Source organism: Molossus molossus, unplaced genomic scaffold (assembly GCF_014108415.1).
Source record: "Molossus molossus isolate mMolMol1 unplaced genomic scaffold, mMolMol1.p scaffold_m16_p_11, whole genome shotgun sequence".
Lineage (NCBI taxonomy): Eukaryota > Metazoa > Chordata > Mammalia > Chiroptera > Molossidae > Molossus > Molossus molossus.
In genome coordinates, this window is record NW_023425346.1 from 43592180 (window position 1) to 43605516 (window position 13337).

General features: G+C 38.4%; 1 protein-coding gene across 2 annotated transcripts in view; it reads right to left on the reverse strand.

Annotated features, from left to right (window-relative positions):
• DPP4 (dipeptidyl peptidase 4) overlaps positions 1 to 13337 on the reverse strand; it is a 79269-nt gene that overhangs the window by 9919 nt on the left and 56013 nt on the right. For both annotated transcript variants that reach the window (XM_036253571.1, XM_036253572.1), the window contains 5 exons: positions 12634 to 12703; positions 9993 to 10187; positions 7124 to 7178; positions 6431 to 6530; positions 3374 to 3438 (listed from right to left, as the gene is read on the reverse strand). In XM_036253571.1, coding sequence (XP_036109464.1) covers positions 3374 to 3438; positions 6431 to 6530; positions 7124 to 7178; positions 9993 to 10187; positions 12634 to 12703 — 485 coding nt within the window. The remainder of the gene's footprint in view (positions 1 to 3373; positions 3439 to 6430; positions 6531 to 7123; positions 7179 to 9992; positions 10188 to 12633; positions 12704 to 13337) is intronic.

The window sequence follows — 13337 nt, forward strand, 5'->3', positions numbered from 1 at the left end:
TCATTTGAGTTTTATTAAAAATTGTATTCTCTTCCAAAGGCGATAATGCTGGCTATTTCACTGATGATTTATCAGCTGAAAACATGGACAAAGATCAGGGCCTTGCATCTTGCACACGCTTTGGGCATGTCTATCCTGGAGGTGCTGAGGGAGTCAGTTGGCCTGCGTAAATGGGGATCATTTTCACAATATGTCCTTCTGACCCAGGAAATGCACAGGGCAGGGAAAGTCTCTAAGAAATTCTCTTCTTTGTCTTTTTAAAGAGGGTGGGAGTGTGGAGGGAGGGAGAAAGGAAGGGAAGAGGGGGGAGAGAGAGAGAGAGAGAGGAGAGAGAAAGAGAGAGAGAGAGAAAGAGAGAGAGAGAGAGAGAGAGAGAAAGAGAGAGAGAGAGAGAGAGAGAGAGAGAGAGAGAATAAATATAAACCACCTGGGAAAGAAAAGTAAAAGAAGATGGGGTCCAGAGGGGCAGCTGGGGCCTTGGAGGAAAATAGAATCTTTGAATATATTCTTGCCAGAGACAAAAGCACAGGCTCATTTGAAAAACAAAGGAGGGCAGCTTTATTCTAAAGCCTGCTGTGCACCAAATATAGGCACTTAGATTCAGCTCTCCACACTCCGAGGAAGCAGTGCACCAGGGTGGGAAGAACCGTGCATGCATTTGCCTCACTTTCCCCTGCCCGCCTTAACTATTGCCCACCCAGAGAGTTCCTCCGAGTAACACATTGGGAACCTTTAGCTCCCTGGTACTGGCAGTTTTAATGTGCCCATTGCCAGCAGTGAATTGTGTGCCAAGAAAACCCGACTCCTGGCGGTGGAAGGATTAAACAGTCCTCGGGTGCCATCTGTGCAGTGAATCGAGGAGTGACTCTGTGCACCCCGTGTGCGTGTGTTGCCAGTGGCAGTAGGAAGTGACTTCTGTTTACACGACTACCTCACGCAGCGGAACACCTGGGGGACAGGTGAAAGTGGCCACCGCAGTAGGTTGAGGAAGAGGGGACAGTCCTGAGAATGAGGAGCCTATCGGAAGGTCTAAAAAAAGATAAGATGGCAGATTAAGACTAATTGTCCGCCGGGGGAGGGTGGGTTAAAGAGGACACCCTGTTGGCGGATGTTCAGCTGGGTGCCATGGATTTCCTTAGATGTCAGGGTCTGGACTTGACCACGTGCTTCTAGGTTCAAAGACTTTTCAAGAAGGGATATAAAAAATGAACTTTTGACTCATCATCCACCAGCTTCTAGAGTCAGGGTTAGGGTCCTGGGCAGCAAACCCTCTGTTTTCAGGAGTTTTTAGTACATTGGGCCAGCGGAGAAAGCCCTTTGGCTACCTATTCCGCAAACATGGTGTACCAGGGGAGGGATGGTTTTCCAATGTCAGCATCCTGGTCGAGTCATTGACAAGAAAATTCCTTCGTAAAATGAGAGAAGCGGGGGAGACATGCAATTTTTATAAGAATGTTTCCCTCCAAAGAATTTAAAAATGAAACCAGGAAAGCTGTAAGGTTTATACTTCATACTAGATAATCCAAACAGTACCAGGTTGCGTAAAGCCGTCAATAGCTAACAATACTGCAGAGGGAAAAGGGGGGTCACACCAACTATGAGTCCAAGACAGATATGCAGAGGATTGGCGAGGTCTGAGGGAGATGTCACGGCGTTCAAAGGGGTGCTGCTCCTCTGGGAGAGCAGGACAAGGCTGACAGATGGCCACGGGGAAGAAATGCCACTCCAGGCAGGGGGGAAAGAGGACTCGGGCGCACAAAGGAGAGGCCCCTCCAAATATTCAGAGAACAGTGAACAGTTCAGGTAAACGGGGCCATTGTAAGAAGGGCGTTGAACACCTGGTGGAAGCTGAGCACACGGGAAAGGTCCATTAAGGTGCTGGGGGAGTCTCACAGCTCTGCAGGGTGTAGGTGGGGTTATTGCAGTAAAAGGGGAGATAGTGGTGTAACAGCAACAATGTGGTTAAGAAGAAGGGAAAGGGTGTCTGAAGTAGAGTATTGGATGTGGAGAAGAAAGAGTGGGAAGAATTAAGCCCAAAGTATCATGTGGGACAATGAGCAGAAATGGGGACAGCCCGATCTGTGCACCTTGCCTTACAGTTTGTTACTTTTCTGTCTTGACTGAAAAACACACGCAAACACAGACATATTCCCCTGCCCACCTCTCCCCCACCGGCCTCATTAAATACGGTTGAAAGTAGGAGGTAGAACTACACTGTCCATCTTTATGTTGCAAAACTAGAAATTTTGAGTTTTATTGTGTTTTGATTAAATGGCTTAGAATGCATAGTAAAAACATCTTACAAAAATGTACAAATAATGCTCAGAGAAATGTATCAATATGAAACCTGTATCTTGATAATTGTAGCACAGATAAATTGTTCACTTAATTTATTCTTGGGTCCTCCCTCCCTCCCTCCCTCCCTCCCTCCCTCCCTCCCTCCCTCCCTCCCTCCCTCCCTCCCTCCTCTTCTTTCTTTCTTTCTTTCTTTCTTTCTTTCTTTCTTTCTTTCTTTCTTTCTTTCTTTCTTTCTTTCTTTCTTTCTTTCTTTCAATTGTCCTGAAGAGTTTGGAATGTCCTTTGGAGAATGTAAACATCAGATGATTTGCCTTGTCACCTGAAGTTTCAGGGGTTTTGACTAACATGACCGAGTAGGAATATTTTGTGTAGGCCACAGTGCTGGAAGGGTCCCTAGTACTTGGATGAACACTTCCATCTACATCAGTGTGGCTCTGGCTTTGCGGCAGCATCCACATGAGCACATGGGTCTGCCAGGGACAGTGGCACCAAATCCCATTTCAAGTGCCATAACCCATCTGCAGAGCAACCTGGGTCTCCTATCAGGCAACCAGCCTGTTGGAAGCTTTTGAGTAATGAGGGTTCAAGGGCTTTTCAGGATATTGCCCAACTGTACCTACTCCTTGCCTGCGGTACTCAAATCTTGTGTGAAAAAAGAAGTGTACATATTTAGCTATGAATAAAAAAAATTACAGGCTCATACATTTATCTTAATTATGATAATACCATAAAAATTTAATATATAGCTAAAGGTTTAGAATCTGGGCTCCAAAAAATATGCTGAATTTGACATGTTTTCTAAACTGAAATTTTTTATAATTAAAGTAATTATCTGGTGTTGCTTTGTATTTCCAAATGAATGCATATTGCGACCTATATAGCATACGATCAAGATTGTAATTATGCAGAATATAGTAGGGAAGTTACTGGAGTATCTTTAACCACCTGTGTTACTTCTTTCAAGAAGAATTTTGTTGGAAATTAAAAAATATATATATATTTATAGAATAGATAGAGTTTAAAATGTTCTTAAACCACTTCTAAGTAGGTTATAAGATGGATCTTCATCTCTTACCTTGTAATGGTCAAGGTTGTCATTTGGAGTTGGGAGGCCCATGTAACGTTCTGTGTACACTGAGTCTATGATGGAGAAAAGAAAAAGTTAATTCATACAATAAAAACATTTCTTCCTTTTACTGGATTACTTCATGTGCTTTGGTATGTCTTAACTCTGCGTAGGTCTATAGTGTTACCCTCAGGGGTATCTACTCCAGATCATTTTTATTTGGCTTCTTAATGTAGTCAGACACCTGCTCAGACCCCTGCCTTTTCATACCCTGCCCTAGCCGATCCCCACGGGGCCCCCATGATGAGGGCAGAGAGAGATGAGACGATCTAAAACCCAACCAGTAATCCACCTTCAGGAAAGTCATATGTGAAGTGCTAAATGGTCAGGACTCAACATTATCTTCTGATCGCCACGAAGAATCTTAAGTAGGAAGTCACTTAATGCTTCAATTGTCTTGAACGTTTTGGTCCTAACACTAATGGTCCTATACACTAATTTATTATATGCTATTACCTTTTAGAAATTGCTAATAAAGTTCAATTACTAGTTGCCTACTTAAATAATATATTTTTTGGCAGGTTGAAATCACTAATCAAAAATCCAGTTATCATTTATTAGCTGTATAACCCCACATAGGCTCAGCTACGTCATCATAATGCAAGTTAAACATTCGTTTTCTTTCATTTTGTGGAGAGGCCTCAATTTTGGTGTTGTAGTGGTTGAGTAATATGAAACAGATTACATTAATATCTGTCTGCTGAAATGACAAAGCTATTTTAGCTATATATATGGCAGGAAAATATATGCGTTATTGGTTTGGTTATTGGGGTTATTAAACATATTTTTGCCCTATTTAAAAAAATTAAATCATATATCATATTTTTCATATGTGATGTGTATATCATATCATATATATCATATATTATACATTATACACATCATTATATGTGTATCCTAAAATATCAGTGAGAAAATTTACTGTAGCTGAATTCTAATATAACTTTAAAAATCTGAAATAACTGCTTTGAAAGATGCTCCCTTAAATAACCAGATTACAGTAATAAATAAGAATAGTATGTTTCCCTGGCCAGTGTGGCATAGTTGATTAGAGCATCATCCCATGCGCCAAAGGGTCCCTGGTTCAACTCCTGTTGGGGCACAAGCCCGGGTTGCGGGATCGATCCTTAGTAGGAGCCGGGCAGGAGGCAGCCCCTCGATGTCTCTCTTTCTCTCTCTCTCTCTCTCTCTCTCTCTCTCCTTCTCTCTCTTTCTCTAAAATCAATAATAATAATAATAAAAAGAATACATTGCCATTGTATCAGACAGGTATGCTTGAATTACACTGTAATTGTATCAGTATTTTAATACTGACCTCATTGGTTCTTTAAATGAATGTATCATCTAAACCATAAGCTTAAGCAACTTAGTCTTTTTGTATGACTGGCATTGTTGATTAAAAACTACATTGATAATGAGTGTTATTTGTTTATTATGTCTTCTTTTGACATGCCATTTCTATGGAAGTCTAAATATTTTCCCCCAAAATTGGTAAGAGCAATATTTTATCATTTTTATTACAAGTACAGACTATATGTAATTTTACATACCTAGAGGATACTAAAATAGAAAATATAATATTTTAAAGGATACTTTATAACGTCTTCATAAAATGCTCATGTGTGTGTGTGTGTGTGTGTGTGTATGTATGTGTGTATAACTTAGGTTGTATATTTGATAGGGGGGAAATGACCTTTAAGGGAAAAATAAATATTTCTTCAAATAGCCACAGACTTCAAATTTTCTTGTCCTAGAACATAATAACACTTTCTTATTATGCTGACCAAACTTACAAATGTAAGAAGATATGACATCTTTAAAATAATATTTTAAAAATGCATAATGCAGTTGTAAACTTTTAGAAATATTCCTTGAAATATCATTTATATGTTCTTTTATTTAATCTGTTTTGTAAAATTGTTCAAATTTCCACATATATAAGAATTCTAGAAAGTTCCTATGTGTTAGGTTGATCAATATACATTTAAGGAAGTTCTCATTACATGTCTCTAAACTCACCAAGTGTGTTTAAATTACTTTATTGACCACCAGAGGTCTCCAAAAACAAGCCATCCAATAGAAAGATTATTAATATCAAACAGAAAAGTGGAAACAAATTCATGGTGTGAGGATCAAATCCTAACTATGTTCTCCAAAGACATTTTTTTTTAAAACAGAAAGATAGCAATGTATTTTTTTACATTGGCTTCTCTTGATTTGGAGAGGTTTTAAAAAGGATTTTCTACAAGATTGGTACTACCATATGTTAGGACATAAAATATCTAATGAGCATATTCATTATCAATGATTCTATCCTTACACGACAGAAAAGACTTGAGATGGGGTCAGAAGAGACACAGAAAAAAATTGATTTCACCACCTCTCACTTTTCCCTACCTACTGGTGCACTGCTCACTGCCCCCACCTCGGGAAATTATAGTCTTACACGTGTACGCCTGGTAAAATGATCTCTTCTCAGTGGTAACGATGATAGTCTAGAGTAGCTCTCACTTACTTAGAGACTATGGAGAAAAACAAATCTCCCAGGAATGCCCGTCTCTACTCTCCTCTTTCCACCCAAAGCTCTACTTACATTTGACCTTTACCAGAAGAGAAAGAGATGCATGCTTCTTTTATTCTGCTAATATGTGAAGCCCAATACTCAAGTTAGAATAAAGATAAAGAGGGCTTATTTATCTGCAGAAATGCAGCACTGAGGCTGTCTGGGCATTTGGAACCCAGAATTTGTTCATAAGATTTGTTGGTAAGAGATTTGGACAACAGAATTTGTTGATAACTCAATGTGTAGATAACATATAATACCATCCAGCCTTTCACAATAGCAGAATAAGGGAGATTGTTTTCTTATAGATATCCATAAAGTACGTGTGAGAGAAATCAGCTTATTCCCTGTAGATACACTGAAACCCAGGAAGCAATGGTTTTGTCACTGGAATTTCATGTTCAACACTCAGTTTCTCTTTGTACTTGAGAGCAGTTACGTACCGTAGAACTCCCATGCCGACACGGGCGCCACAGATATTCCACACTTGAACACGCCACTGCCTGCTCCCAGGACCATTGAGGTTACGTACCCTCCATATGACTAAGAAATGGAAATGGTTATTTTTATGGAGGTAAAGGAATTAAGAACATATGGTAAGCGAGTTGCAGTTTCCACATTTCTCACATCTTTATATACTGTGTCTCTTTAGAGAGAAAGCATGGAAGAGGAGGCTTAAATTGGCCTTAATTGGACAGTCTCTAAAGACTACATTTTCAAAATCCTAGTCCCTTTTCTTAGTAGGTATAAAGAAAAAAAGCATTGAAAAATAGCTGGGTAGTACCATTAAAAACACACACACACACACACACACACAATAAACACTAAATCTTTACTGACCTTGACTCATGAGAAAAGTCTCCCTCCCTCCCTTTTCCCTTTCTCCATTTCTCCTTCTCTCCCTCTTTCTTCCTTTCCTCACCTCCTCATCATAATAAACAAAGGTGTAAGTATGGCTAGTAGAAATTCGTTGCCTATATAGAGATCTAAGACATTTTATTTAGACCTCCTTAGATTAAAATGATAGGCAGAATTTTCATCTCCTAACATTCACATACAAAAAACATATTCTCCTGCTCTGGGTTGTGTTGATTAAGAAATGTGTATAGACAATCATCAGCCAAACGACTACTCACCCAGCCCCAAATTGCAATTCGCTTGTCATCCACAAATCCCATTTTTGAAAATTGTCTAAAATACATGGAAGGAATCCACAAATTAGTATTACACTGTGTATAGAAAACTAAGATAAATGCCCAAACATGAACCCTAACATTTGTTCTCTATTTTATTCTATTAGAAATTAAGACCTATGACTGCCAGCAATCAAATAAACACCTGAGACCAATGTCTGTTGTTTTTAACTTATGAGTCAGATGAACAAGGTTTACTTTTGTTGGAGTCCATAAAAATCTTGTGTGTGTGTGTGTGTGTGTGTGTGTGTGTGTGTGTGTGTTACATGATTCACAGAAAACAAATCCTGGCAGTTTTTTTTCACAGCTTTATATAAAAATTTGCAGCCCAGATGCACTTTTCTTTACATAATTGAATTTAAATCTCTCCAGATGTTTTTCAGTTTGAGAGAGGCTGCCCCTGCTATGAAGAAGTATAGGGGCATGGAGAACATCTGGGTAGGGCTTAGAAATGTATCTGAGCTCCCTGCCTGAGACCTTGAAAACCATGCTCTAAATAAATCCCTTCTAATGCCGGGTGTTGATTAGTTAGCTCAGCACCATTCAATCGGAAAGACATTTTCCTTGAGAAGTCTTTTTGCCACAAAATTGAGTTCAGGATAGGAATCCAGGTAATGAAAGGAGAAAAATGTTTTATGCTAAAAATGTTTATCTTTGCCTTACATCAAAAGATAATTTATTTACTTTTTAAAAACTTAGTAATTGGGACACAATTTTGTAGTATTGAGGGGCGTAAGAAACCCTTGCTTTGACCTATATGTGACTTTGAGAATCTATATTTTCAATTGATGATATATCTTAGGCTGCCCTGAGTTGAGCATTATTAGTTAAGCAATATTATGAAAATTTTTAATGTATTTTTGAACTTATCATTTTCTTCGTGTAAATGTTAGAAACTTAGAACATAAATGTACAAGAATGTGCACCAAGTCATGAGGGTATAAGTTGATAAATTTTTACAAAGATATAGTGCTTATTATCACCCAGTCTGCATCATTTCTCCTTTTACTGGATTCTATAAAAAGTTTACCTAAATTCGTGCCATGGTTTTGACTTTTTATAAACTGGGTCGTGCAGAATGTATTCTTTTTTGCCTGGCTTCTTCCTCTCAGCAGTCTATGAGATTCTTCTCTGTGGTTGTGTATAGTTGTGTATGTGTTAGTGGCTGAAAAACTATTCCATTGCATAAACACACTGCATCTCATTACTTTTTAAAACTGTGGTTATATATTGTGGACACTCAATTCTATAATTTTAGGGCTTGTGTAGGTCAGACTTGAGAGGCTCTGGAAACTATGACTTTTCTCACAGAGGACCAGGCTGGATAAATAAACGTTTGTTTTATAAAATATTACAGCTTCATTCTTGAACAAATCTGTCCTCTCTCTAATCTAAACCTCTCCTTTTTTGGTTTTGAGGAAAATAATTAATCATTAACGTTGGTGTAAGGGATTCAGGGGTACTCAATAAATTGACATCTCTTCAGTTGTTCCTTTTCTTAAAGGCATTTTCTTCCACCCATTTATTCACTCATGATTTTTCTGAATTTCCTGGTTTATTATTTCACAATATTATTATTATTATAATTTTTTTTTGTACGTGCCCCTAGCGGGAACCGAACCCGGGACTCTCTGGTCCACAGGCCAACGCTCCAACCGCTGAGCCAAACTGGCCAGGGCTGATTTCACAATATTATTTTAATGCATTGTTTAAAATTGATTTTTAGCAGGAGAGAAAGGGAGAGGGAGAGAGAAACGTTGATGTGAGAGCGAGACATCGATCAGCTGCCTCCTGCACACGCCCTCTGGGGAATCCAGCCTGCAACCCAAGCATGTGCCCTGACCAGGAATCCAATTGGCAACCTTTCTGTGCATGGGACAATGCCCAACCAATGAGCCACACTGGCCAGGGCTCACAATATTATTTCAAATCACCTCCTATTATGCTTCTGCAGACATACAAGCACTTGGTTATAGAAACTCAGTAATTACATTTACCATTTGAATGCAATTGACTGTAATAGTTAGAGTGAGACCTAGATTCAGATCCTGACTGACCTTGGAAAATTACCTAACCTAGGAGCCTCCATTTCTTTACCTGAAACATGGAATACCATCATTTACCTCTCAGGTTAGCTATGCAACTTCAGTGACAATGAAGGTGCAACGTTTCCCATGTTACACTCACTAATTAAGGAGTAACCATCATTTATAATTAAAATCTCTCTTAAGTCAGGTCACGTCTATCCATAGTACCACAACTGGGGAACACAAGAATAAAATGTGATTCATACTTTATGAAGCGCTTATAATTGTGAAAAATGAGGGTTGCGCTCCACAATTTTCCCAAAATTAGATGAGGAGTAATCCTCATCCAGCCGGCTCTGGGAGCCACTCCTAAGACTTCATAGGTTTTGCCTCCTCCAGTTTAAATGAGCACTGAACTCCTCTACTTATTCCTGACTGTAGGGATGGTTTGCTTGCTTCATTAGATGTTTACCTAAGTGCATATTTATCCCTCAATCTGTCCATGTGTTTGATGAATTTCAAGTAGCACACATGTCAATTTCTTTTCTAGAGTCATGTACAGACAGGGATTTAGGAAATATCCTTTTTCTAATTTTATATAAATCTATAATGACATAGTTTTTTAAAATCTAAATATGATTATCTTCACCAAAAAATCCATCCCAAAGATGAAAGATTATAAATTCATGCCAGGACACTTTAAATTATTTACACTTTAGGAATTTAAAATATAAACTGGGTGGGGGGAATCAGATGACCTTCGAATGTATCTCCTAGTCACTCACCTGGCTGCTTCAATTTGATCTTCAACTTCAAGTGTCCCCAGTCTTCTGTTGATTGCGTGCATGATCTTATCTCCTTGGTAACCACTTCCTCTGCCATCAAAGCTAGCTACTATAATATTTTCTGTACTTGCAAGGTAAGTAGCCCAGTTGAGTGTGAAGGTGGCATCTGCTTTTTGACTACAGGGGCCTGCATACCTGTGAAAAAAACCCACAACTTTTTAGCCTGTGTGGTTTTCCTGCATCGAATGAGGAGTGCTTGCATTCTATTCCTTGTGGACAAGAAGTGTGCACCTTTCCGATCATGAGCCTGAAATCGTGCCAGCCACCAAGGTGTTCACAATAGGCCCTCTACTACTTGGCAACATAACTATAACGGCTGTATGTTTCCTTCAAAGATGCCCATCAGTTTCATCTTTGAAACTGTTATCAAACAGACTTCATGGACCAACATTTTCTAAGTCGTATATAACTTGGAAATCAAAGAAATAAATTCTCTAATAGTTGGGATAGGAGAGTTATGTTATGAAAAAATGATGACAATAAATGCAGCTTTGAAAATATCTTTCCATCTCAGCTTACAAACATTCCTACACTAGAGTGTATTTCTTAGGTTGGAATTTCCTTAAGACTTTGACTACGCATGACATTTCCTTCACTGTTCAGTACCATGTTGCACACTACAGCTCCCAAAATCACTGGGGAATGGACCACAGTATGAATGAGCACAATTCTTTAAATCTTCAAAGGAGAAAGTAATAGGCTATTGGAAATTGGATATGTTGTTTGGCATTCTCCTTATTAGCAAGTTTAACTCCCTTGTATCTGCAATCTTCACAAGCTACAACTTACCCTACACACAGCTGTACATAAAATCTCTCTCAAGCCCTCCCATTTCCCTTGGTTAATTAAAAGAGGCTCTCCCTGCCTCACTCATTGCTTTTCATTTAAATATGTCACCTTTGCACCATCTATAGGACTCCTGGACCCGAATCTTGTCCAATAATTCTTCCCTCCCCAGACCATTTCTTGTACTCAGCTGCTCACTGTCCCTGCACAGGTTTGGACAAATCCTGCTTGCGTGCCCTTAGTGACATTTTCCTCCCTCTCCTTAGAGACGGCAGATGGCAGTCAGAAGAACTTTAGTTGTACACAAATTATTGTATTATTTTAATTATAAACTAAATATTACAACAGTCTAACTTTGAAAAGAAGGATGCAGTCATGCATCTCTTGGGCACGTCCACATTTCTTAACCACATGTGAAATGCTTTGGTCCTTCCAATGATATTAAATTTGGTAAAGCAATAACTTCCCTTAATAAAGCAGTTATAAATCAAGTTACCCAACACACCCTACCATTAAACAACATCATTTATAAAAATAGAAACAACATCATTTATAAAAATAGAAAACAAAGATTTAGACATCTAAAGATGTGAAGAGGAAAATCATTGAAAAGAAATGGGCACTAAATTTACCTCTTTTTTTAGACTTTCTTAATGGAGAGGCCTAATCATTACCTACTGGGGAGTCAAAGAAGATGAAATATCACTCTTTCCTAAAGACTCCTTTTTAGAATTGGGAGTAAAGCCTAAAGCAAATTAGTGTCACTGTAGTCAAAACTAGGCTTAGTGAAAATCAAATAGCACATCTGGAAGTTTAAAATACTTATTTTTCTTTGAGCTTTTATTTTATTTCATTTTTAGACAGGAAACTGTAAACACAATGGAACGAGGCTGTGTCTGATGCTAATATGTGTGTTCTTCCTCCTCCTCCTCTCTTTCTTTCTTTTTGTGCTCGTAACAACGGAACAGTGATGATGTTCCTGAGCTGCTTCCACTTTCTCCTCTAGATAATGGGCCCAACAGAACCCACCTGTGGGTTTGCTTTGTGAACAAAATGAGGCAGATTACCTGGCACACAGCAGGCACCCACCCCGTTTGTTGTTTTGTTTTCACTAAGGGAAATGAGTCAAGCTAGGACAGGAAGACTGGCATTGTGTGTGGCATTGTGGGTGAAGTCAGCACAGTTTTAGAAGGACTGAAGTTAAATGTATTCCTAATAATTATTAAAGATATTTTACAAAGCTGCCATGTTTAGAGTTCACAGTTACTGCTCAAAGACTTGTGATTTCAGAACTTTCTTTAAGATTTGAAGAAGTTTGGATTATAATGAATACTTTCTTATATCACATATGTTCTTTTCACCAAAAAAGAGAAGGCAAATACCAGGCAGTGATATTTCAAGAACTAAAGAAAAACCTGATGTCCCACGAAAACAAAGACAATCATGGGAAATGTTTTGGCCAAGTTTAAGGGTAAGGAAACTAAAAACTGCCCATTATAATGTCCACAGGGAAAGGATGAAAATGGGGACCTGAGATTTTTTTTGGAAACCCCTTGGACTTCAGGGAAACTAATCAGAACAAAATCCATGTGCTATCATTAGAAAGAAGGTAGAAGACACATGTTTGGGTTTGTGAATGCAAAACAGAAGGAGAAAATAGCAAAGCTGCTGCACAATGACCCAGGAAGAGAGAAAGGATGTGTTTTGCTTTATTTTTCAGTAAGCTACCCTGGGGAAAAACAGGTGTGCAGTAGTTAACCTCTAAATTTTTAGTTCCCTCCTCTTGAATACTTACACATCTATTAGTAGAGGATATTTCTTGAATTTATCAAAATGAGGAGGCAAGATCATCTGATACCAAAATTCTAAACAAACAGAAAGATTAATTAGTGAATTAAGAACAATGATTAGCATATGATTTTGGTTCCTTATCTGTTAGTGAAAAGTCATATCTAGAGTTTAACAATTTGTTAAGTTAGAATAGAAAAGGAAAGGGAGCTGCTTGTATTCAGCATATTTTTAAGAAATAAAACCATTCTCGTTCAGGTTAAAACACTAGATCAAATTTAAACAATGAAGTTGTTTCTAATGTATGTATTAAATACATCAGTGCCTTGTAAGATAAAAGTGCATTTTAGAATTGCTAATGTCTTGTTTTTATGATTCTGTTCTTTGGCATCTGATCTACTTATCTAGTTTGTTTACGGCTTATGTTCTAATTTGCCTCCAAAATGTTTTCCTCTTCTTGAATTTCCTTGAAGATGTTTAGAATGTTTCATTGGCCCCAACTCTATGTTAAAATTCTGACTTAATAACATTTTTGTAATTCTTACTGCCATCCCAGACCACAGAGCAAAGCCGAGTTCCCATTTTCAGCTGTGGCTTCACAGCATGAAACCAGGTTTACATGCAGCAAACTGTTCTGTGTGTTCTGTGTGATCTTTCACAGATCTGTTTAAATCTCTGTGCTTGACTGAACATCAGTTCAATACAATTTGT